The sequence below is a fragment of the Neolamprologus multifasciatus genome, chromosome 5 (assembly GCF_963576455.1).
Source record: "Neolamprologus multifasciatus chromosome 5, fNeoMul1.2, whole genome shotgun sequence".
In the NCBI taxonomy this organism is placed as follows: domain Eukaryota; kingdom Metazoa; phylum Chordata; class Actinopteri; order Cichliformes; family Cichlidae; genus Neolamprologus; species Neolamprologus multifasciatus.
Genome location: NC_140443.1, coordinates 26,338,163 through 26,365,036, shown reverse-complemented (window position 1 = coordinate 26,365,036; position 26,874 = coordinate 26,338,163). Strand labels below are relative to the sequence as shown.

The 26,874-nt window shown below is 40.8% G+C and overlaps 2 protein-coding genes across 5 annotated transcripts in view; one reads left to right on the top strand and one right to left on the bottom strand.

Annotated features, from left to right (window-relative positions):
• The window catches only part of r3hcc1 (R3H domain and coiled-coil containing 1), a 13,808-nt gene extending 6,424 nt beyond the window's left edge, over positions 1–7,384 (top strand). For all 4 annotated transcript variants that reach the window (XR_014874057.1, XR_014874056.1, XR_014874055.1 and 1 more), the window contains one exon: positions 89–7,384. The gene's annotated coding sequence lies outside the window, so the exon portion shown is untranslated. The remainder of the gene's footprint in view (positions 1–88) is intronic.
• Positions 1–26,874, bottom strand: part of loxl2a (lysyl oxidase-like 2a) — a 27,821-nt gene extending 947 nt beyond the window's left edge. The window contains exons 1-13 of the mRNA XM_085159226.1: positions 26,692–26,874; positions 24,867–25,172; positions 20,727–20,902; positions 13,462–13,670; positions 10,731–10,947; positions 7,445–7,628; positions 4,931–5,082; positions 4,673–4,840; positions 3,118–3,283; positions 2,609–2,849; positions 2,324–2,439; positions 2,032–2,168; positions 1,503–1,614 (exon numbers count right to left, since the gene is read on the bottom strand). Of these exons, the coding sequence (XP_085015352.1) occupies positions 1,503–1,614; positions 2,032–2,168; positions 2,324–2,439; positions 2,609–2,849; positions 3,118–3,283; positions 4,673–4,840; positions 4,931–5,082; positions 7,445–7,628; positions 10,731–10,947; positions 13,462–13,670; positions 20,727–20,902; positions 24,867–25,140 (2,152 nt within the window). The 5' untranslated portion in view covers positions 25,141–25,172; positions 26,692–26,874. The remainder of the gene's footprint in view (positions 1–1,502; positions 1,615–2,031; positions 2,169–2,323; positions 2,440–2,608; positions 2,850–3,117; positions 3,284–4,672; positions 4,841–4,930; positions 5,083–7,444; positions 7,629–10,730; positions 10,948–13,461; positions 13,671–20,726; positions 20,903–24,866; positions 25,173–26,691) is intronic.

The window sequence follows — 26,874 nt, the reverse complement described above, 5'->3', positions numbered from 1 at the left end:
ATCCAGTTTGTGATTATTTTTTTTTTACACTAAATTGGTAAAACTTTTGTCTAAAGGCAGACTTTGTCCTTTTGTTTTCTACAAAAAGGTCCAGCAGAGGTCTGCCCTCCTTTCACTTCCTTTCCTTTCTCCGAAGAGACTCAAAAGTGGCCGTGTTTGAATCAGTGACCATGATGAGTGATGACTGCTCACCCTCACTGATCAGCACAGCAGGCACAGTTGAGAAGAGGCCTGAGAGTTTAATGCCCATGCTGCCATCATCATCATCTATCCTGAATGATCTATGAGCAGGAGCTGCTGTGCTGTATTTGAAGCTGACCTCTGACCTTTGTACATTACTGCAGTGGTGCCTCTTGTTCACTGTTAGCCTGACTAATAATGCAATTATCATAGTGATTTCAGATGGGAGGCTTATTTTGATTTTATTGCATGCTGACTCAGAACTAAAATTTCTTTCAAGGGTGTTTGATTTCCAGGCAGGGTTTTTTTTGTTTCAGATTAATTGGAAGGATCCATGGATGGATGGATGTGTTTTTTTCCCCCCTGTTCTCGTCTTGCCCTGCTGATGCGGGTGATGAATTGGTTGTGTAATTCTACAAAAGTATTCATTCCTTTTTAACTTCATTTGAAGTATCTCAGGATTTGGTCAGAGAAGTACATTGTGTATAGATAAGAGTAATGCAGATCCGCTAACAAACAGATTTCATAAATAAGATAAAACACTATTTGTTTTTTTAATTCCAAGATTTTAAGTTTATGTTTCTGTTTTAAAAAACACTTTTTTTAAAAATTGTATAATAATAGGTTGTTACCTTTGTAATTAACACACAAATACTTAAAGTATAAAGTTCTTCACATTACAGGAAGCTTTGGGAGGGAGCTTTGAAATGTTCAGTGTTACCTGTTCCTCTAATGTTATGTTGGCTTGTTTTAATGCCATTTTTGTCACTGATGTCTCATCAAACATCTCCTGTTTGTAAAATATTAAAATGTCATTGAGAAACTGTAAAAGTTTGTATTTAGTAAAAGTTCTACATAAAAAGGGGGCTTCCTCTGAAATCATCCTCTGTGCCTGTGAGTCAATTAAATCTAAATCTATTGAGTCGTTTCGGTGCTAAAGACGATTCTGCACAATTTTTCACAAAGTTTTAATGTCATATTTTATATGACATAAGAAGAGTTTTTGTTATGTAGACCTATCCTGCATGATCCCAAAGTTAAAACTGCTGACTATGGCTGCTGTGAACTGGGCACTTAAACATCACACAGATACAGTGGAACAGTTATTTTTATAAATGGTCAAATAAGGTTAGGAGAAGGGGAGTTAGCATTTAACGCTCAGACTTTTCAGGTGCAGGCTCTTTGCGGCTGAAAACCTCAGTATTAAACTGAGTTTGTTTAAATGTAGACCTTTCTAAAGTACAGTCCCAAACACCACTAATTTTTTTTTTACTGAAGGATATTTCGTCCTTAATGCAGAGGGTAAAAAAGATCCTTTTTACCTGTATGACAGTTATATGTCCACATCCGATGCCCATCGTATCGGGAGCGGCACTTCATTATGTTGTTAGTGTAATCTGATTCCGCGACCTCATAGTTTGGGTTAATTACAACCTGGAAGAAGGAAAAACAATGGTTGTTAAAGCATTTCTCTTGACACATTTCAAGTCTTTAATTAGTTTTTATGAGAACCAAATAACACAAGTGTAAAGACCAGCAATAGAATAAGATGATAATAGAATGACTGATAATGCACAAAAGAGACTGAAAGAGTTCATCCTTCATCTTAGATACTATAAATCTATGCTGGACTAAATTTGTTTTAATATAAAAGTTTGACTTAACCAACTCCTGCTCATTTGGTTTAGAACTGCAATCAGAGGCTCCTTGGGCTTACAGGCAGATGCAGAGCTGTGGAAACTGTTCGTGCCTGTTTGATCTAGCAGACTCTGCTGGCTGGAGATGAGACATCTTTCCAGCAGCAGATGTGCCGTGTGGACTACAACCAGACAACCACAACAGATGTTTTACCTGCAAGATGTAGTCGCCAGGCTTCACGTCTGTGATGTCGATCCACTGGCAGTCAATGTCATGCCTGTAGGTATCCCAGCAGCCAACAGTGATGCCCTGTGCGCCGAAATTTGCACACTCGTACCTCTTTTGAATTCCTGGATTAGGAAAAGGTTACAAATTTTGTGATGAGGTCACGCTTATACAGCCCAGTAAGCTCATTTCTTTCATTAATTAAACAACGTACAATAGATTACTATTAATATTGTATTTGAATGTATAATTTGCTAATATAAGGAGTGTCTGTATTTACCCTCATCACAATAGGTGTCTTCAAGACAGAAGCTGGCCTTGTGGCCCTCTGCCACTTTAGTGCCGTTCAGACTCATCAAGTCATAGTGGGTGAAAACTTCCATACTGTGGTAATGCCTTGATTATAAAAAAATAAAATAAAATCATTTCACCCTAATATAAATGTTTGTAACCTTTACACTTTTATCTAGTGGCTTTCCTGTTAGATAAGTTTGGCTTCCTCTGAATTTTTACAGGAAAAAGCAAAACGTTTGCCGTTTGCACATATCTGTTCCAGATAAGTCACCTGTGACAGTCGTGCCAGACCCACGACTGAGGTGATGCCCGAGGTCTGAAGTCTGACTGGCCATTGTTGTGGATCTGGGAGGAGAAGCGAAGAAGGCGGCGGTAGGAGCTAGGGTCAGCTTTGTCAGCACTGCCGGACAGACAACGCTCTTCATGGGCACACTGCAGAGCATACATGGGTCTGTCCTCCAGATATGTGGTCTGCTCCACAACCTGAGCGTTCAGGACCAAGTCAGGGGCCGCTGCGAGCAACAAGGAATCGTGCTGATTTAGAACATGAGGGTGCACAGAAACTTACACTGAAACTTTTATTACATTTATATTGAACAGCTACAAAACTACAAGTGTTTCATTCTTTTTAAGTGACCCAGTCACAACCCTCAGTCAGCATGTACTACACCAATGTCCTCAAACTATTTTTCCATTTCCACAATAAATACTTTAGAAACATAGCTCCTAACCCATGTAAGGTTCTAAATATATATGTTATGGTTTTCTGCACTTTCTTACTCATTGTACAAGAGACCCCAGCAGCAAAGTGTCCACCTCCTTTGGGACAGACAACATGTTTCCCGTGATGCAGGCACTGCTCCAGAGTCAGCTCAGTTCCTGAACACCTCACCCCGCTCATCACCACAGCATCAGCTGATGAGTCTCCTTGCCAGTACCATGTTTCCTGTTATAAGAGAAGCACAAGAAACACATTATACACTACACAGCATCAAGACTTTGATGCAAAGCTTGATACCCCTGTGTTACTGTTAAAAAGTTCAAAAACAGAGCTTGGCTATAACAAAACTCACCAGCAACATATCTACTACAGTCCTGGATCTAACTACAGTCCTGTATGTTTGTTTAATCTACACAAAACGTACTGCTGCAAAGCTATGCATACACAGCTAGGCTCACTTCTTTTTGTTAGCTGCAATCAAACAGATACAGATCAGCCTCCTCAAAGTGTTGTGGAAACCGTGATGGGAGATAGGTTTTCAACAGCAACATAATCTTATTTGTCCTCCTGTATTTAATTTTCAGACTTGCCATACCAGGTGTCCCACAAGCCAAATGTAGTCTAATCAAAGTATCTAGCACCCACACAGGGAGAGATGCTCTCTTGTCCTCTCACGCCTGACTCAGCCTTATTACAACATTTTGCAGACCACAGGGAAAACCTTCTGTTAGGAAAACTCATACTTTCCATCATCTACCCAGGAAGTGGAGGAGTCATGAGAAGTAAATTAAGCTGAGGGATATGGATGTGGGAGTATTTGCTGGTGGGCTGAGGAGAAGGACAGACATAAAGCTGTATAGCTGTAAGCTCAGTGTCATTCTTTCCATTTGGTGGTGGAGTTTGCCTGGAGAAGCAGTTAAAAGTCAGACAGGAAAGAGGCTCTAGAGGGCCAGAGGTCCTGCTCTGTGATAGCAAAGAGTTAGACATCTATTACTCTTAACACGATAACCCTTACGTAATGATAACTTACAGCGTTCGGTAATAAAGGGGACATGTTATTATAATGCCTGGACTGGACTAGATGACTTAGCATAGATAGGCACACTTTAGTCAGATAGCCCCCCTGCTGCTATAAATGCACCTCCCCATGATTCACACACATACTTTCCAGAAGATTTGAAACCACAAATGCAAAATTCCTTTAAACAGAAAAATAAAAAAACCTAAGAGAGGTCTTAGCACATCTCTCACATCATGATGTAAAGGGAGTTTGGGGTCTTCTTTAAAAATCAAGAAGGAAACGTAAGCAGGACAAGAGTAACGGTAGGAAGTAATGCCAGGGGCTTTACTGGTGGAGCGTCCACTAAACTTCAAACAAAATAAATATCAAGCTCCTTCTCACCGCTTCCCTGCCCATCTGTGCTCACTGTGTGCATTTGATGTTTGTAAGGAAGTGATGTCTTTCTTTTGCCCCCAGGGATCAATAAAGCTCAAGCTTATTAAAGTGAGAGTTAATGGTATTCACTGACTTTGAGCATGCTGAAAGTCCGTGCTGCAAAGATAAGCTCGTTTTAAAAACGATTGGATGTAAGAGGGCTTAAAGGAAGACCTTACCTGAAAAGCATTGCTGGCAAAGCCCAAGCCCAGCTGTCTGCACACTACCATGGCCTCCATAGTCCCCCAGCTGTCACTGCACACCGTGCCCCACACCAAAGAGCCATTTCTCTCCCCCAGGACCTCCACACGGCCCTCATATGGGTTACGGCCGCCACTTAACCGAAGCTGAGGGAAGGGATATATACATTTAGGCATCTCCTGAACTGTTACACACACATAGTTTTTTGTTCTATATGGTAGACAGAGTTTACTCACTCTATTGTGGAAGCCCATGGCAGGAACATTACATTTGACTGCTGCATCTTCCTCATGGCTGCAGCCCAAAGAGTTAGGGTTGAAGTAGCACTCGGTCAGAGACTTTTCGAAACCGGAACACTCCACCTCGTTCATGTGGACCGGTCCAATGCCTGCAGGTACACATTAGGCACATTAACAAAGAGTTCTGCTGTCATAAAACTCACTGCTGAGGTATTCATATTGTGTACATTACAGAGGAGAAAAGCTAGTTTCAGATTACTGGACAGAAGACGTGATCAATTTGGGTTACACAATGGTTTTACAACCCTGTTTCCAAAAATGTTTGGATGAATTTACTGAAAATAGTAGATCATTGGATTTTGATCGTATTTTGAAAAATAATATTTTGTATTGAAATGGATTCCAGGAAAATATTTAGTTTTTGTTGTACCTGTCCCAACCTTTTAGTGACATGCTGTGCAATGTAAAACAAAACAGACAAAGAAACAAAACAACTCTTGGGAAATCACGACTAATGATGTTAATTAGCAACAAGACTAAAATAAGTCCCCGGTCTGTGAAAGACCGCAGGACTTAGTATCATTAAAAAGCACTCTGGGGAGATGTCTGTTTGTATGGGGCAAGGCCAAAAACCAATATTAATTAAATGTCTGTGTTCTTTGGACCGTTAACATTAAAAACAGACCCAGTTTTATAGTGGGAATTTGGAATTTCTGAAAGACAATGTGAGCAAATCCAGTGTTTAGATGGCACTTCAAATGCAAGTTTAAATTCTACCAGGCAAGGAAAGAACTTGAAAAAGATTCAGAATCGCATTTGCTTTGTCTGAGTCCAAGCTCATTTAAAATGGACTGAGATCAAGTGGAAAACTGTCCTGTGGGCAAACTAAAAACAACTGAAAAAGGAAAGGGCACCATCTGTAATGGTCTTGTGACACCTTACTGCACTTACTGTGAAGGGTCCATTAATGCTAAACAACACTTAAAGATTATGGAGCAATGTTTGCTGACATTCACATCTTTTTCAGAGAAGTTCTTCAATATTTTAGCAAGAAAATTAAGATGTATTATGACATGTCCCTACAGAAAGAGTCCAGGTGCTAAATTTCCGTTTAGACACGTAACCTGATGGAAACGATAAAGGAGGCCTGAACTTGTTCAAACCTGTGATGCTGGTGTGTAATTTAAAATAATAATATTTTTTAATAAAGCAATAAAATTCTCAAGTGAAACAGTTGACATGTTTTCTTTGCACTTCTTCAGTTTAAATCTATGGTTCAAATTGCATTCTGCTTTAAATGGCATCATAACTTTTTGGGAACTAGAGCCGCAGGAAACACAAGCTTTTACTGCCAACTACTACAGACAAAAACAGCCGCTGTCTTACCTACCAGAGATTTTTGTCTGTCCAAAGATATGTACTTATACTGCAAAGGAAACAAGCAGTCGCCTATGTCAAATGAAAATGAGACACGTAAGGCCTGTAAAAAATACAAATTCTCTCTCCATGTGGCGCAGTTTCCACAATAACATGCAAGTGCTAACTTTATGCTGCTACTCTTCCCGTGAGATTGAGCAGGAATGTGATATAAGCTTGCAAAATAGTGACAGGGAGCCAATAGAGAGGTATAAATTTAGTGGAACAGCAGGAACACAGTGCCGTTGTAACCATGCAGCCAATATTAAGGATTGACAAATGACTATAATCCGCGAAATCTATTTTATAATAACATGCATTTAAAAATTACAAAATAGGATACATTTAGAAATTATTAAACCTATCGATGCATAACACAAAACTGCTACACAAAGAGCGAAATCCTCTACCAGCTGAAAAAAGTAAATATGACATCCAGAAATTCTTCTTTTCATCCACTTCCCTCAGTACAGTAGAACAAATCAGGAAATCTACCAACATGCTTGTTTAGTCCACTTTGTTGACTTCTGAAAACAAACACAACAAGGTATTTCAAGAGTGTGTGGTGCCATCTTTGGATCCAGTGGTCAGCTCATAAAAAAACGAAAGAAAAAAAACGATCCCTCACGTAACCTCGTTTACTCTCCAACAAAGAATTCCTTTTCTGTAACCCATAAAAGCTGTTCTCTGTACTGGAACATTTTGTGCACGTTTCTGTTTTGCTATGAGAATCAGGCAGAGAAAAAGGCAACTGTTCCAGGGAACATGTGATTCTCATAAGGCTGTGGTATATTTCATTTCACAGAATCAGGTCTTGGGTCAATGTATAAACATGAATGTGCTGCTCTATACATTCCCTAATGCCTTGATGTGCTGACTTAAGGTCTAGACTGACTGAGGTGAGAAAAAAAACAGACTGATCAGATTTAAGGTGGAAGGTCTCCAGTCCTGAGTACCACACCTTTCATTTTCACAGCTGGGAATGAGGTCTGGTATGAGGCTGTATTTGGGCTCTTGCTGAGTAATACCATTTAAGTATTCTATACCTATCCACTATATGCATCAATAATATGCTAGTGACGAATCTGCAAGTACCTTGTCCCATTCGGGCGCCAGTCAGGGCCTCTTTGGCGCTGCCAAACCCCAGCTCTCGACACACCACGGTGGCAGTGCGAATGTTCCAGTTGTCGTCACACACTGTTCCCCACTCTCCATTCTTCAGGACTTCCACTCGCCCCTCACCTATCATGGCACCACCTCTTAGACGTACTAGGGGTTGCTATGGAAACAGTACAATAAAAAAGCTAAAATTAGTGGATATCTTACAGAGAATGACCTTAAGGATTATAATTGTTATTACATTTTGGAAGAAAACTAAAACAGTTTAATGGATGACTGGATGAATTCATTTATTTATTTATTTATCTTTAGCTTGAAAACACTAAGAGTGAGCCTGAAAAGTTTACAAAACTAGACCTTCTTAATGATCTCAGCATCCAGTGATGCAACACGATGGTTGATGGGCTATTAATACCCAGTAAATGTTGTAATCCATTACTGGACTTCTATGTGAATACTGAACCATGTAGACAAACCGGAAATGTTTGTGCGTCTTATAATGCAGCGTAAACATGCAGCAGTATGCTCTATTTGTAAAGCAAACAGACTCTAAATGGAGCTTTCATGTCTCTCTTTTAAGATAAGTGAGTAACTGTGGCTAATCTAGAAGAAATACAAACATTTGCATTATGACAAATTTCAACTACAGCCAGAGACATGTGACAACATAAACAAAACCTAAGTAAAGTTTATGATTTTTGTCCTACAAGGAAGTCTTCCAGAAGCGATTAACCTTCAAAAAATATGAAGCTGATGTGATTAAAGGTTAGGCTTTCAAACCTAAGAACACTGTACCATCTGCAAAGCATGGTGGTGGTAGCCTCATCCTCTGGGAATGTATTAGACTACCTCCAACAACAGCTGGAACAAGCTGCCTCCCTCTTCCCGCTCCACCACAACCACCCACACATGCAGGGCCTTGGAGTAGGGGTGTGTCACCAGGGTGCAGAGGAGGTAACCCCCCCCCCCCCCCCCTCTGTCCCCTTCTGGCTGCCTCTGCCTCAATCTTATCCCGCAACTTAGACATTCACATTACTCACACTCTCATTACACATACATATAGGATCTTGGGGGTGGGCACGCTACACGGAATCCCAATTACCATCAGGGTGTACACCTCACCCCTGGCGTCGTTGCCCACCTCTCAATTTTAAATACACGTAGACATTGAGGGCTAGCAGGAGGGACTATGCGCTTACCTGCTGCTCTCTGGCAGGTAGCTCCATGCCCTCCTGGGTTTTAAATGCACCTTAGAACACACATACATCAACACTACAATGAGCGGGTGGAGGGAGGTTAGGAGTCTTCTCTCGCCCTCGTTCTCTGCGGTCGGCTGGAGCAGGGGGGCTAGGAGGAGGAGTTGGCCGTCCGACTGGGGTCCGGAATGTGGGGCCTCCCTGCTGCTGCGGAGTCGGGGCGGTCTGCTTCTCCCCACCGCAGGGAAAAGGGTAACACAACCTGGGTCTGGGTGCAGTTCCCCCCTCCAGGGGCAAGGGTACCTAGACCCGGTTCGTAGAGTACGCTTGGGGAGTGTGATTGTGTGTACAGCATCTCTTTATGTCTGTCTCCATGTTGGTTGAGTGTGGAGTAAGTGCATATGAGAGCATGAGGGTGGGAATGGATGTTTGTATCTGTGTGTGCCTGTATGTCTGTGTCCATATGTTAGGTTGGGTATCAGACGCCACCTCTCTGAGGACAGCTCAGGCCCTCCAAGGTTTGGAGGCCTATCTCCCCCCACCACTTCCCCTGCCGGGGGCGGACTCCCTCAGACATCGGTGCGTTGGTGGTTCTTTGTGTCCGGGGGTGGGCGTCCGGGTACACACCGGCTCACTCCTTGGCGGCTGCTTATCGGGGCCTGGAGCCTGGGGCTCGCTTGGGCCACTTTGGAGGTGGGGTGCCCCCGGCCTCTCGGCCTGGGGCTCGGTCACTCAGGCACAGCTGGCTGCCGGCGGAGCTCACGGGCACGTCACTGCAACCCCCCCTGGCTTCTGCTCCGTGGCTGCTGGGTGACCCCTCATCTGGGACTCTCCTCAGCTCTTTCTGGGACAGTGGCACGGCTGCCCCTCTGTTGGTCTTCCTTGGTCTCTTGTGTTCTGAGGGCCTCTGGATGTCTGGAGTTTTGATCTCCTCCATACCTGCTTCATGCCCTGGAGGACGGGGCAGTGGCCCCCCACACCCTCTAGCAGATCATTACATGAGGGAACCTTTTAAGAAAACAAGCGCGTCCATGCTCACAGGTGTACACACGGGTGATCACACACACAAACTACACCCTTTTTGGCTCCTACCTCAATGCACACTGTGCTGTCGATCTTACGTGCTGCACAATAATGTTTAATATTTAGTATTTACTGTCATATTCCCATATATCATTGTGATGTTGTTTATTGTATTACTCTCGTTTTCTTCTGCTTGTTTTCTTTTTTTTTTCTCAACAGGTGATCCAGGTGATCGATATATGTATTTTTTTTTCTTTTTTTTTTCTGCTTATTCTGTTGGTTTTTGTTTTTTGCCCTTCTCCCCCGTCCCTCTTCTCAACTGTTTTTCTTTCCCTCTTTCTTTCTCCCTTTTCTTTCCCCCAGTCAAGTCTGTCCCGTATTCAGCAAGTGAAAATAAAATAAAGAATAAAAGGTGAATCAAATGGACCATTACGGCAAAGCTGGGATGGTCAATTTGGTAAAGAAAATCCATTGGGCATCTTTCTTCGCCTTTAGACAATAATTCTGATGGCAAAAGAGCCAAACGGGACAGGCAAAAAAAAAACAAAACAAAAAAAACAACAGCTGGATGGCTAAAAAAGTGGGCGCTCCAACAGGACAATGAGCCCAAACACACATCAAAACTCGTTTTGGAATGGACAAAACAAGCTAGCATTAATAACGTAAATTACCAAGACATTCATGTCCATAACGAGGTGTAGTTATGGTGTAGTTATTTAATTATGTATGGTAGTTATGTAGTGACGTGTATATAAGAAATACTCCATGTACTACTACTTAGTCTAAGAAAACCAACTAAACACTACCCTTTTTTATGCCACATGAAGTCCCACAGACAAATCTTTTCTCTTTGTAGAGTTTATAATAGACAGTGTCATGAACGTAGATCAGTATGAAGATGTCTTTCCTTTTACAATCCAAGCAAGACCAATTTTTGTACCTTGTTAAAAAAGCAAGTAATGTAATATGCACCATACACACATCAAGAATGAATGTTGACTTTTGAAACAAAGACTTTGTATAGTGTGTTTAATCTGACTAACCTCCACCCTGTAGGCTTTTCTGAACCCGATGCTGACGCTAGGAGCAAAGACCCGTCCAGGCACACAGCTGACCACTACAGGCATGCCCTTTCCACAGGTGCTGTCGCCTTTCTTCTCTATCTCTCGGCCCAGTTTACAATCAGAAAGGTCAGCCTCGTTGCCTGTGCAGTTGATAGAGAAGCCCCAGTAGTTCTTCTTTCGACGGCTGGCCAGCAATCTGAGAAAGAATCATAAAGTAAAACAAACTATTACAACATATAATGTCAAATTTTGGGTAATTTTGCATGATTTACGAACCGTATTAGAAATCATATTTATTCCCCTCTTTGGTTGGAGAATGACACATGCCAACATTTTTCCAACCACTGGTATTAGTTGATGCCAAAAGTAACAGATTTGTAACTTTCCAGGGAAAGGAACTTCATTATTGTTATGGTCCTGGGTCTTGGACTCAGCTTTTGAGGTTGCTCTGGACTCTTTGATTGTTGTATTCTTTTAGTGCATCGGACTTTGTTGTTTATACTTCTTAATTTACGGTTTGTTGTTTGTTCTCCTCCATGTCCAGTCGTCACTGTCTCATCTCTGTGCCCTGTCCTCTTTTCCCCAGTATTTGTTTACCTCCAATTTCCAGTCATGTTCCCATGTTTTTCTCTGTGTTTCATCCTTGGTCTTCCCAGTCCGTCATATCTCCTTAATATCCGTTCCAGTGTCAAGTTCACCTGTCTTAGTCTGAGTCTGTGTGCAAGTGTTACTTGCCGTTTTGCTTTGATAATCTCTTGTCTCGTGTGTTTGATGTTTGGTTCAGCTTCTCCTGTCTCGTTAGTTTTGCTTTTGTTGAGCTGTGTTCCCATTTGTCTCCACTCCTGTAATCACCCTCCCGTGTATTTACTGTCTGCATCGCCCTCTGCTCGTTGTCATGTTCTCCCTTATTGGGGGTGTTACTTTCATCTGTTTGTTAGTTTAGCTTCTGTTCAGTTTGTAGTTAGTTTGCTTGTTTGTTCCACGTTCCGGTGTCATTCTGCTTTTGTTTTTCAGTTCAAACCTCTGTTTGCCAAGTCCTTCATTACAGGTCCACTCCCTGCCTTTAGTAGACCCCAGACTATGGGATAATTATAGTCAATATTTATTCACTACTGCGTTCGGTCATACTGCTGTTTATAATATTTTTATAATATTTTAAAGTGTTTTGCTTGGGAGTCCCACTGAACCATTAATCACTTACTGAAACGGATGCCACAAAAGTCTACTATCAACTAAGTTATGTAAAATAAAGTTTCTAAAAATGCAGTTTTATACTATATTAGAATTGCAGGAAAAAAAGAAGCTTAAAGTTGGATTGGGAGTACTATATAGTCACACATCACTTCTTTCATATTAAAAGACAAATAAAAGATTTCACCATTCTTTCTTACACATTACTAAAATCATAAGCAGATGTTTTGGGGAATGGACATTTTTTTTTAGTGAGAGGAATTCAGCCGTCTTCTCCTTTTTGCTGTGAAGCACAATGGGAGTATTGTGAAAATACCTTAACATTCCTATGACCCCAAGCTTGAATGGAGGTAATCAACTAGGGGTCACTGAAGAAGCCAACAAGAGTGGACCCTGAAGCAGCATACCATGTAGTGAAACCAGCAGGAGCTTTATTTACAACCTTTTAGTCCTTAAACCTTGTTTAGAACTTGTTTAAATTTAAATTCAAGTTGGTATGAACATGAGGGCAATACACAGTCTTTTAAAGTGATGCCAAATTTAGATTGAGAGGGTGAATCATGTGAAACCACAGCAGAATCACATGTTTTACAACCACATCAGCTTTATGATCTCAAGTAATAAACAAAGTTAAACGCTGGTTTCATGTTCCATATATTTCCTTTGGTTGAAATGCATTACTATCAAATTAAATGATCCTGATTTTCTTTGAATGAATGCCACCTTCTTTGCTTTGATCTTACCAGATCATTGATATCCTTACCCAGAAACATCATTGAGAAAATCCAGTTGCAGACCTGCTCAGCAGTACTTGTAAATATATTCTTGTGTCTTTCAGGTCTCGATTTCACTGATTTTACACCGCCGTCATTCTGGGAGGCTTTAGATGCCAGCTCACAGACTGGGAGAGTCTGTGTGCTCTTGTGATTGCTTTCTCATGTGCAGCAGCTACAAAACATCTGTATTCTGTTGTATCAGACTGCATGTTGCCTGTGACACTTGAAAAGCTTTGTGATAAAACCACTGAGGCGGAAAAGATAGAGCCAGAAGAGCCACTGTTTCATAATGTACTGCACTCATCCTGCATATGCCAAAGCTTCCTCTGGTGGTGTTTGGCTTCTTGTCAGGAATCTACAGGCCCGAGTGTGTTTACTCTGGTAGAAAATGGATGAAGGCGTGAGTCACGGCCACAGTAAACAAACCTGGTTATTATTTAACGTTTCATAACATCAGCATAGTATAGGCTAAACATTCTTAAGTAAACTAGGCAGTAATAAAGTTTTATGTTTCCTGCCAGAAAATATGATATAGTTTATAAATGGATTGTTAAGCCTGTAAGAATGTCTGGTTTGATGTTTTACACCAGTGTGAAATTGAAAGGATTCATATGTAGCGGCGCAATAACCTGCGCTGTATTTAGCTGGACTAAATGTTAAATGTTTAACTCACATGAAGTTTTTTCATTACATCTAGTTGAAATTGTTTAAACCCTAATGCTGACCCCAGCAACATTACTCACTTGTAGGGTCTGGTATTGAAGCGTTTCTCCCCAGGGAAGCCCTGCATGCCACAGATGACCCTGCTATTCATCTGGTTCCAATCCTCATTGCAGATCTGCCTCCACTTGCCTCCGTCTTTTACCTCCAGAAAACCCTCAGTAATGGGAATTCTTTTTCTGTGAGAATATGTGGCCCTGATCCTCACCTCTTCCACCTGTACCGTCAAGCCCTGACAAACAGAACAGAGATAATGTTTCACGCTCTCCTGTATATAACACATGTAAAAAACAGACAGAGTATTATACTTTTAGTCCAATGGCAAAAACTGACCCCTGACTACAGTATGACTTTTTATTCAATTGAATATTGCAAGTTTTCCAGAATTTCTAATAAATTTGTAACAGATGGCTGTGGTCTATTGTAGATGGATAGGGGTGGGCAATTACTTTTCCCAACAGGCCACAAAAAACAAACAAAAAAAACAAAACAAGAAAGAGTAGATGTAACAATTAGGCTCTAATTGTGGCCCCTTGGGAGCATTAATTGCCCAGACTTGGATTCGCACATATTGGCAAGCTTAGCTTATGTTTTCTATTTATTATATAAAGTTCCCATCAACTTGCATAATGGTATTTTTGCATAAGCCTCTTCACCACCCCACCACCAAGAGTGAATTCTGTTTCACTGACACACAGACAATGAGGAGAAAAACTAGTGTCTCTGCAAATGCACCATAAGGTCTAAGTTAAACTCAGACCAACAGATGGCTTTAACTCTGTCTGCTTATGGGTCTAGAAGTGGAGTCAAGTCCCCCCTTGACATGAGAAATGCATCAGGTATTAGCAGTTATTCAAAACATTACAAGGCTCTGAGATCACTGTCTGTCAACAGAATGGCTTGTGTGAGGCACACACTTCAATTCATAGTTTTGTCAAAACTGGCAAACAGTGTTTGGATTTCCTGAGAAAAAGCGCGGAAAGGGAATAGTTCATACATGACAAGCTGCTGGGTCTTTTAACAATGTCACTTTTCTCTGTCAGGAGCAAAGATGAAACAAGCAGAGCACAAAGGGATACATACAAGTCTTTTCCCTTTGGCCAAATCTGGAAGGAATGTAGGTCAAATGTATTTTTAAAAGACCTCACATCTCATATCTCATAAGATATGAACATACTTGTGTGCGATACAAAGCAAGTATGACTGCAGAAGTATCAGAAAATGGGAAGTAGTGAAAGAAAAAGTTTAAAATCCATGCAATCCATGACATTTTGTAAAATTCAATTTTAAGCAAGTTAAGGCTAAAGATAGAAGAGAGAATGTGCAGAATAGCCCAAAGCTATCTACTGAGGGCTGTAAATGCCGGTCAGAGCGAAGGCCACCGGTGCTCACAATTAGCATCATGTGTGCTGATACAGCAAAGAATGGTACCCTTTGACCTAAGGGCTTTAGCAGCTACCTAATAACTCTGCCTTCCTTCATTTTTCTCCATGAGCCAAGTGCTGCCGTTTGTTCCAGACTGAAGTTGCACTGAGGGTGCCAAAAAGATCCAAAACTCCGAGCTGCTCTGTGGTATGCTGAACTCAGTAATTTTATAACAGCCAGTTTCTTCAGCATTGAAAAACCCCAACATTCAGGCATGTCTCCCAGAATATCAAATGTTTGCCCACAGGGTGGTTTCCTGAGATGGCGTCAGCCTGAGGGAATGTTCAAGGCTTCAGGGTCTTGCAGGGAAGGAGGAGCCTCCACTAACACTGCTTCAGCAGTGACCCTGGTCCTCCCTCTGACCGCAGTGGTTAGAGCGGGTAAAAATCACTCTTTCATGAGAAGATTCCTGCTGGCCATAGCATGACAGAGTGTTTTCCGTGTCTAGCAGGGGAAGGTGAGGAGACATGACTATGATCACGCAGTTGTCTCTCTCCAATTAAAATGTAATTATAGGATTTTAGATTGTTTTTTAATTCATAATAAACAAAGAAAATAAAAGAACGTGCCACAACAAAAACAAAAAAGACCAAGTTCAATAAATAAATAGCCAAATAAATAAATAGTAAGAGAAATCACTCAGATATGAGGTTATTAAGACACATCTGACCATTGTTGCATTTGGCTATGAGGCAGGAAACTGGCCTTCTGAAAGTGTGCACTGAAGAGAAAAGGACAGATATGCACAGCTGGGATCAGTTTGGGCGTCCCCCTAACTTAGCATAATCCTGTTTGGCCTAGGCCCAACTCGATACACTGGCCACATTTGAGCGAGAAGAGAGTCAGAAATAAATAAATAAATAAATAAATAAATTTCAGCTCCTGTGTTGGAATAAGACAAACTGTCATGAGTTACACAGCTACAAAAAAATGGATTATCACATTACAACAGAAGAAAATACAGAATCACTAAAATATACAGAGGGAAATACTTTAATACAAGCAGTTTTGGATCTGTTTAAGAGCATGGTTTGTATCTAACTAAGAACACGATGTGCTTCAGACACTGGCAAAGTTTTTTACAGAACTGTAGATGATTTTATTTATTTCCATTAGTTGTCTCAAACTTTTCACTTTTCAGTAATTTTTATGTAATTCTTTCCAGAAAATCTAAGAAAAACAGGAAACAACAACAACGAAGAAAACAGTATATTTCCTAAAGTGTCAACATATTCCTGAAGTGCTCAGTAGGATCTATATTTTGATTTTATCTGAATCAGTGTGACGTGACAAATAGTTTTTCCTCCTACCGATTACATTGAGGTTAATACGAGCATTTCTACAAGGTTACCTCATCTCATTTCCCAACTTCCTGAAATGATTTACTCATTCTACAACTTTTTTTAAATCCAAAAATAATAATTCATATGGGGTTTTTTGGCTTGTAAGTAACAACTGAAAAAAGTGAACATCCTTCCTTCAGATCTATTCGGTGCTAGTCTGTGAAGTGAGCTCTGTCCATTACTGAACTATTTCCAGCTGGGGAGCAGACTGTTTTTCTGACTGGGTTCCCTCTCAGAATGTAAATGTGTGGACATGAGCCTGTGGTCTAGCCGGTGACTAATGCTTCCACTACTGTGCACTTCTTTCACTTCAATCAGCTTTCCAGATCCTGCTGCACGTTCATCTACACGTGCCCAACTCATCCCCCGCCTGCCCCGCCCAACGGTACACAGCAAGTATGAATGCTAATCAGCCAAAGTTTAGTTGAAAAAGCAAAAGAACAGTACGGCTCTTTGAAATGACTTTTACATCTGCCCCACCTAACTTTCTGCCTCATTGGCCCCCCTTCTGTCTGACTGACTATAGCGAGTGTGTGTGTGTGGGGAAAGAAAGAGAGTGAGTTTCAGTGGTCACTGCATCTGGAACACCTATTAGAGTACACTTCTCCCACTGCGATAGGAAAAAAGACCCCCCCCCCAATCTCAGAACCAACACACGTTTACAGGTGTCTGTGCTGAATATAAAATATAGGAAATGAAACACAAACATTTGATTGACTGTGGAACTATACTAATAAACTCCAGTCAAAGTGCTTTAATATAATAAAAAAACATTCAGTAGCAAACATATTTACTTGCTATCTTTGACAGAGTCAAATCAGAAGAGCCGATCCACTCTGTGTGTTTTCACTAAACGAATCTGGCAAGTTTATCTTAGAATAAACACGCTTTCACGACTGTTTCACAGCTTGTTTCAGAACAATCTCATTTGTGTAAACTTTACAAAACAGACACTTAGATTGTGTTACATTCAAACGAGAGGCTCACATGAGTCAGCAAAATGTGCACGTGAAGTTCAAGAATAAATAATAAAAATCAGAACTTGGGAGCTGTGCAACCCAGAACTGAAATGAGGCTCCAGCTGCTGAACATGTGTTAAATGTCTTGCACAGTTCTATCTGCAAGAGAGAGACTGACTTCAGCCTTCTGGCAGGCATCGACCTTTTCTCCCGTTGATCACTCATCTCCTCAAAAGCCTCTGCTATACATCATCCTGAATAGGCTTATCCTACTTTGGCTCGGGTTTCCGTCTTTTTGTCCTACAGCAGACTGTGTGAATAACTGAAATTCTCATGAGCCAGCCCCATCTCATCTGATGGAGTGAAGTGCAACCTCTACCCTTGTTACGTGTGTAAAAGATCGGAAGGTTTTTAAGTGCCGCATTCTGTGATTAGAAATGCTGGGTGTTGATTCTTGATGAAAGTGTTTGTTTGAAGTAAACATGATGAATAGTCTATTGGTCAACTACAGCTGCTTAAGTTAATCTCTGTTCACTGGACCATAGAATAGAATCTGTTTATAATCATGTTCTGCAAGCAGTGGTGTGCGATTTCTTTATGTGAAAACTACTTAGAAAAAGATACATATAAAACCAAATCCATCTTATGTACATTTGCATTGGATTTTCCTTTTCAGCAGTGAAAGTCTGCATGATTATGTACCAAGTACACAGCAGTGCCAACTTCTTGGAAAACACAAAGTAAAGAACATCCTGCAATAACTCCTATGAATCCTTACCATGAACCAGGGGCATAATTTCCAGGGGGGTTAGGGGGGTTATGACACCCCCAATAATTAGACCCAACCAATATAACCCCTCCAATAAAATTATAAATTATCTTGCATAGATAGGCTGTTGATTTTCTTTACTCATTTCAGTTATTACCAGCAAAATAGTCGCATGTTTAATCATCTGGGAATTTACCCAGATTTATTTATTTAGACAGACAGACATCTTGACCCCCCCCCCCCCAATGTTCAGCACAAAAGTTATGCTGATGTCATGAACCTATAATTATCTTCATATGAGACATCACGATCTGTACTGTCCCATTCCCACATAAAAACCTGAACCTGGCAAAGCTTGTAATCATCACTACTAACTACAGATTAAACAAAGTCTTCTGCTTGTAACCACTGTACTGTTAGAAAGATCTCTTCTGCCAGGATGTTCCATCCGTGTGTGAAACAAACACATGCTAGTAGTAAACTGGCTGTGTTGGGTTAGACAGACAAAAGCAAAAGTATCCATCATACACAATAACACAGTTATTGTGTGTGTGTGCATTATGTGCTGCATGCTAAAATAATTAATATTATAATGATTCAGTCACAGTGGAATGTTTGTTGTGTTATTGTTTCAGGAGCGTTACATAACCAGCTGAGAATGGTTGCACTGGCGAAATTGTTGATCAGATCAGTAGCAGACTGCAGCAAAGTGGACCCGGCTTCCACAAATCAGAGCTTGGGAATATTTGAGGTTAACTGAGTTTGGACTGTCAAGCTGTTTTTCAGCAAAGTTACTTGATATTTTGTAAATGCTACTTTTAGGATTTTATGTTTTTGACTGACACCGCAAAAATACTAACTGGGCAACCCAAGCCAGCAGCAGGACACATACTATTATTTGTGGTCAAACCAAGACTTGATAGAGAGAGCCATCTTTGATAAAGTGTAACGCAATCTCAGGATTTTTTCCTCACAAAGACAATATTATTAATGTCTGTGGCAAATTTGTGCACTGTAGAGATGCACTATTTAATTTTATAAATCAAGACATTGCTTGCAGTGCTAGTGATGTAGTGATGCTAGTGATTCATGCTCACTTAAATTATTTAAAAATCAGCAGGCACAGCACCAAAACAGTGTTTATAAAAGGAGATGTAATGTCGTAGGAAACTCTTCAGATTTCAGACGAGTGTTCGTCATTTTGAAGGAAATATTCTTCATAGCATCCACATAGTTATAAAGAACTGCTTCATTGGCCCTTACTTAGAATTTCCACACTGAACACAGAATGTCAATTCATGCTGTGAATAAACAGATTTCAGGAACAGTGCTGCTCTTTGCTGGTGTCAGTTCAAGTATAGTTCAGAGGTGTAGCTACACCTTTTTCCCATTCCTCTCTCCTGTGACTTAAAAGGCTTCAGCCAAACCAAGGAAACACTTAGAGGGTGGGGGACTGAACTAAAGCAACACCCCAGAGGCCCTAAATACACAAGACACACAATAAACAAGATGTTGTGCTTATATATAAAACTTATATAAATAAGAGTATTGTAAATAAGGTTCAACAGTCCATAATTAAACATTTCAGTTTCACCTTTCTTCTACTTTCAGCCCTCTTACATGACTGGACTAGACATTAACAAAACAAAGAAGGACTTAAGATGCTATCCTCGGGCGTGTTATCGCAACTAAATCCGGTGAAAAATATAGTCCCTGTTCTGGCTGCTGTACAGAGTCCTGTAACGCAGCCAAGTCTACCACCCCACACGTAGTGTGAGCAAACAAAGAAACTGTACTTAGTCCAGTTGCATAGAAAGTAAAGCACTAATTAAAGACTGCCAAATAAAACTCATCTCTATCAGTGTGGTCTTAAATAGGGGAACCTCATTATTAAAAGGAAGTTGCTTCCAGACAAGCTGAAGGAATGCTTTCCTCTAATAATCTCCCTCCCTTTCTCCTGTCACATGCACAAGCCCACACTGACTTTCCATCCAGTACTGAGCGATTTTCAGCAGCCAGGCTGGAAGGACTTCTTGGCGTCTGAGTCATCTTTGCAATCTCAGTGTGCAGAGTGGGGGTCTGGTGTGGGCAGTAGACTAATAGTGTCCTGACAAAGTCATTAGTATAACATGGAGCAGACAGCTAAATATTTTAGCTTACTCATGGATCATTTCAGTTGCATGATGCCATAGCAGACGTGACTTCTTGCACAGAAGGGCTTACCTCAGTGTGTCATTTTAACCATCGAAACTCTTCAAATAAGGCATTTGGAAGTTGGTGTTTGCTTAGCATAATCACAGTATAACAGTGTTTGAAACATGGGGATTCACCTGTTACTATTTTAAAATTCAAATGAAAAACGTATATATTTGTTCTTAGATAGTAATTAGTTGTTACTAATCATTTAAAAAAAACAACGCTACACCAATAAGTAAGCGTCGTATATTCTTTAGCTTCTTAAAACTTTTGAATATTATGTTACACCTTCTTTCAACAGTTCAGCTGCTTTAAAAAAACAAACTTGGAGCCATTTGAAGCAATAAATTATGATAAGGTTTTCTTTCATCCCAAGCCTAACCTGATGTAACCTGAACTGATGCAGAACATCATTTCAGGTTTCATGTCTGTGCTTTAACCATGTGTGCATTCTACCAAAGTGTTAGTGATACTGCAATCAAGTTACGCTAGCCTTTTTTAACATTTGTGAAAGATTTTATGCAAATATGCACATATTAATTGTACTGCAATTGTACCATATGCATGTATTTTGATTGTCAGTATGTTGGTCCTACCTCCTGGCTGCTGGCCTGGTTCCGAATGAACTTGAATCCTGGAATGCGCTTTGAACTGCACACCACGCCGACATCTTCTGAATGTTTGCAGTCGGATACTCCGAAGCCATTGGACTCACAATGAGCCAGGCTCTTTTCGCTACCTGTGCAGTGCACGTTGTCTAGCCAGATACGACCTGGAACAAACAGAAACAGAGAAACACACAGATGGATGTGTGTTCAGATGCTGATTCACTTTGCCCACGAGGGCTTTTCTTGGATGGTAGGGATGATGGTGCTTTTGAAGGAATTTTATTTTATTTTTTATAAAATAAATGAATACTTGTTTGCTGAATACTTGTTTTATAAAAATCAAGTATTCAGCTTATCACAGGCCAACATTATCTTGTGACAGGCTGATGTGAAAATCTTTAACAGATCAGAACACAGAGAAAGATACTTGGCGGTATTTAGAAATGGTGTCATCACATAATTAGTCCAAAAGAGCAGTTCCAACTAAATTGTCAACAATACTGTCAGCCGTGTCTGCAGCACATATAAGAGTATCGCAGTTGAGCAGACAATGGTGCACTGTCAAGATCATTTTTTAAGTACATTTATAAAAAATATTAAACAATAACACTATATTTTCCCTTTAACATACATACTATATGTGTATACTGCAGCAAGTACAAAAGATTATCTGCCAATCGTCTTGGCTTTCATATTTTGTTCACCTAATCATTAACTGTTTTTCCAACCAATTAATATACAAACAATCAATTATAACATAATCATTATTTGTGTTAGAATATGTTGTTATACTCTGACTGTTTGCAACTATTATGTCTGCTTCATCCTGAGCCACAATTTCTCCTAACCCTGAGTTTTCACTAGCTTTCCCTAACATGGGTCAACCTCATTTAAAAAAACATGCAAATGAAAGAATGTCTTAAATGTTATACCCTGACAGGCGTTGTAAATCATGCCCTATTGGCTTCTGTTCTAGCACGTCCACTGAAGTCTAGCCGTAGACACAGTAAACCTGCTCACGTGGAGATGTGTTTGGTCTCTGACATAACCTGGTGCATTTTTTCAGCCAAAAACCTGCCTAATAAATGTTGTCATGGCTGAAGGGAATCATCTGTTGTCCAGCTGGCTGTTCTGAATCAGCCGTGAGGGAAACCACCAACTCATTATTCTGGCAGTCTCAACATGTTGCAAGGGAACATCCTGATCATACCAAGAAAGTGACAGGATATAATGGTCACGTAGCTTCCTCCTGGCAGAGAAGTGATTACCCCTGGATTAGGGCTGGGCGATATATCGAGTTTTTAAAAAATATCGATATATTTTCATACGAGATATAAGATGTGACATTATCCTTTATATCGATATAGTCTATGTTACGTTATAATTATACTTGTGGAGCCACAAGTTTGCCTCTCTTTCGTCCACTTTTGTCTTTATGCAACATTACTCGACCTCGCCTCTCCTTCACTGAACACAACTCCCCCTCCTCCCCCAAAGCTTCACCTGCAGGCAGCGACAAGATGGACACGGCAAATCTCCGTTAGCGAGTTGTGGGGCTGGACGGCGTCAACGTGTTAGCGAGCTAACCGCGCTAACGAGCTAACCATGCTAACGACATGCAGCCCACAGGGGCTGCACGGCCTAAAATCCCTTCATTTTCTCAAAAGTTGACAGCGCGCCTTATGTATGAATTCTGGTTGTGCTTACTGACCGCGAACCGATTTTAGGTGGTACACGGCGCTCAGCAATCTGTCAAAAAATGTTTTAGTACGACTTTGGTAAGCTACGGAGATGCAGCGCTTGATGGATTGTCGGAGCATTACGGCTACCGTAGTCTGGAGCCTCGCGGAATGATACGTACTGTGCTTCAACGTAATATTACCGTATTGTGTGTGTATAAGGGCCATAAATGGCACCTGTTAAGAGACGTGGTTACAAAGAGGATTTCAAACTCAAGGCTGTCAGTCACGCAGTAGAAGTTGGGAACAGAGCAGCTGTGAAATCTGTCTTTGTTATTGTGCTCAGCGTCTGTTAGTTTACATTTTGACTGCACAATTATGAGCTTTTGTTATGCACAAAAACAACATTGTTTTCTTTTATTTATGGAGCATGATTATTTAATAAATGCTGATAATTTATTTTTGAGTAATTTCTTCATGTACATCTATGCTGTATGTAAATAAAAATGCCTGTGTGACATCTGGGACACAGCTTTGACTAAGAACTCTCTTTTTGTTCTTAACTTATGGCTTTAAAAAAATATCGAGATATATATCTTATATCGCCACCCAGCTAAAAAATATCGAGATATGAATTTTGGGTCATATTGCCCAGCCCTACCCTGGATCATCGTTATAATAAGAGCCAAGCACTCTGGTTCTGCAATACAGCAGAGGGAGAACCCACTCAGTCTCAGCACACCTTTATCTAAGCAAATACTCAGCATTGCCAGCTGTTCTAAGCCTAGACTGCATTGGTAAGAACATCATTTGCAGGCCTTATGGGGATTTTGCAAATGATGTTCTTACCAATGCAGTCTAGGCTTAAATAATTTCCCCCAGGGATCAATAAAGTATTCTGATTCTGATTCTGATTTAACAAGCACTGAAAAAAACAGAGAGGACAGTCTACATGGGGCTATAAATGTATAAATTAAGCCTTTATTAGCACTTTATGTCAATATCATAGCCAAGGAGCTCAAAACAAACCTAAAGGGATTTGCATAACATGGATTAGATGGATTTTGTAGAAAATTTAAATCATAGCCAAAACCTTTGTAACATTTGCACTTTCTTCCCCCCCCCCTTTTTTTTGGGGGGGGGGGACGGGGAGGAGGAGGGGGGCACACTGGGATTGCAAACAGCATTTGTGCAACAGCAGCCTGGGATATGATTTGCATCCTTGCAGGAAAAACGCTCATCCAAGTAGGATGTCCTTGTAACTGTTCTGCTGTTATGTGTTCAATTGGAAACATTTGGTTGCTTTCAACAGCACATTAGTCATCACGATGGGAAATTTGAAATCCTCTTGATCACTTTTATAGCCATCTGTCTCCACCAAAAACAAAAACAAAAACAGATAAAGCTAGTCTCCATATACACACATGTGAGAACATGTCTTTTTAAAGTGATTGCACCACAAATTTGACATCCACTCAGGAAAACAGGGACCCCCTTCTCTTTTTGACCAACACAAAGATCATTTTATTTCAGATTGTGCAACTTTTTATATTAGTGCAAAATATAATTTGCAGCTTTCCTATTCATAACTGCCATTTCACTGAGTTTGTAAAACATTTGAGGGGCACACCCTTCCCAAAGTCCCAGAGGACATCATCTTTATATACCAATATACCAACCACTGCTAAAATGGAGCCCAAACAACTGCTTCACACAGGATGCACACACAGCTATATAGTACAAACTATTTGTCAAATGCTTCCTATAAAACACTATAGATATATAATAGTATATGCATAAAGCTGCAAAACACTTGAATTGAAATTTCCATAATGACAGCAATGCTGTGAAAAGTTAACCTAACTGTTGAAGTGGCTCACTGAGTGAAGAAACGCTTTGGCAGCTCTAAATGAACTCTTTAATAAGAGTTCTTTAATAAGAGTTCATTTAGCGCTACCAACATACATTCACCTCCAGCAGCCAGCAGCTAACACATTTACAGAGCTGGGAATCTTGATAGTATTTTTACTGCTATGGTGGAAATCATAAGATACAAAAGGCTATAAAAGAGGAGATGAGATTACGTCTGTGTATGCGTCTGGTTAACGCTCCAAATCTTTCCAGTCTTTCCTTCTTCCAGTGCTCTGAACTGATTGGTGTGTCTCAGTTCTCCTCTGATGGGAAAACCAGTACCTCAGGGTATAAGCATTTAGACAAGGGAAAACCTGTCTTTCATGGAAATTATGAAACTGCATGTAGCGATAGGTTATTTCTGAGTAGATGTGGTTGAGTAGCTCAGGGATGCTCAGATTATTTCACTATAACTTGTACCTCACTTTCTGTACCAATCTGAAGTCAAACTTTGGAGGGTTTTGATTAGATGAAGTTGTAGATGGTTGTCCTGGTGGCTAACACACACATCTCATTAACTTAGTGCATTTTTTCTTACCTTCCCCTTTTCCGTACTTGGCTGAGGGCAACCAGGACTCGGCACCCGTGAAGCCCAGCTCTCTGCATACCACTTGGGCAGCATAGATGGAGAAGTCATCATCGCACACCGTCCCCCACTCTCCATTGTAAAAGACTTCGACCCGACCCTCGAAGTGTTTCTTCTTCACCCCGGCTAGACGTAGTTGGATCACAGGCTGGTTAGAGTCTGACTGGGCGCTGGATGGCACCAGCAAGGTGAAAAGGAGACAGCAGATAACAGCCAGGCGCAGCATGATGCAGAATGATGAGGGAAAAGATTAATACCCTAAAGAGAGATACAAAGAGACAAAGAACTGTGACCATCGGCTGTATAATACTGCAATAAAGTGTGTTTTTGGCATTTTTATGAGTGGTTTTTCTCAATTCCAAGGATTTAACCTGGAGAGTTATCTGAAGACAGGCTGAGGAAGACAGTCATTTGTGGCATGTGCTAGTTCAGTTTATTTGAGAGTAAGCGGTATCTGTATAAAATGCTGAGCTTGGTTTGGCTCTCATATCAGGCTTCAAGAGAACTGACACTAGAAACTTTACAACCACAAGTATAGTAAAAAAAAATGACCACAATTTCACAGTATATTAAGCAAATGTATGGACACGACTGCCAAAAAAAAGGGAAATTTGGGGAAAATCTGGGAAAGAACATAGGTTAGGTGGCAAGAATTTCTCTCTCCATTGTCTGACAGCCTAATGGAGAGCAAATGTGGGCTCCTCCAGGGAGGGGGCTGCCCGTCTTATTTATCTGCTGATCTGTGCCTGGAGGCCAAGGTAAACTCTCTGAACCTGTATTCACAAAGAAAGTTGACTCCATGTGCATCGTTATTTCATGGCAAACCATGAATGTCTCAATGTTGGGACAATGAGCCCTGAGGGAGTAAAGGGAGGGATGGAGGAGAGGAAATGTTGGGACACCTTCACATCATCCTGTTCTGAATAGCAAGGGAGGAGATTTGAGAGGGGGGGGGGGATTCCTGTGTTGACGTCATGGTAACCAAACAAACTTCAGACTTGAAGTAAACAATACTTCTAAATAAATACTTCTACATATTGCATGTCATAGGCAACACTTCTGTAGACACACCCATATGTTACAGAAGAATCTACTCTTAACAGTTAAAACTTGTGGTTCCAGAAAGGTTGTGAATGGACATTTTTACATCATATGCTGTGTCATGCAAAGCTTAAAACGTGTAGTTGCAAAGAAACAATAGGATCAAACAATAATTAAATACTGCTTGCCCTTTAAAATAGGAATTCTCAAATCCTACATACTTTTATTGCTTTTTCAGGCAAAAAAGACAGCACAAATCAGGGCTCTTGTGCTGTCTGTTGTTCATCTGAATTAGTCACCGATAAAGAGATATTAAGCCCTGACCAGAGTGAAGAAAGATCGACTACAAAATCGGTAGGTGTTGAAGGGTCCTTGGCACAGCTGTCTGCTGTCATCACCAGAGTTAGCATGCATGATAAAAGTTTGTTACTAGCAGGACTGTAGTTCGTGTTATGATACAGCAAACCACAGCGCGCTTCGACACATAAATAGGGAAAAAGAAAAAACACTTGATATAAAATACATTTTCAATGAATATAAAAGAGACAAACCATTCAAATATAAATCCTGCCAGGTTTTTAAGTTTCCGAAGAGAACCCATTAGGCAAAACTCAGTCTGAACAAAGTGTGATATCTCAAAGTTTCACACATTCATGCACGTGCCAAACAACATCCAGTCAGCGGTCGGACAGCAGGAGGGAGGGAGGGAGTCTGTCTCCAAAGTGAAAGGACTTACTCTGACAGACGGAGGACAGTCAGCACAGTCTTTTGAGGACGCTGAGGTTTCCAACCTATCTTAAAGGATGGCATGTGAAGCAGGAGCTCTTTGTCCCTTTAGTACTCTGCGGGCCGTTTCCTCCGCTCCCCTCACAGCTGGCAGCGCGCGCCCGTCCCACTCCTCACAAACTCAGCAGCCAAT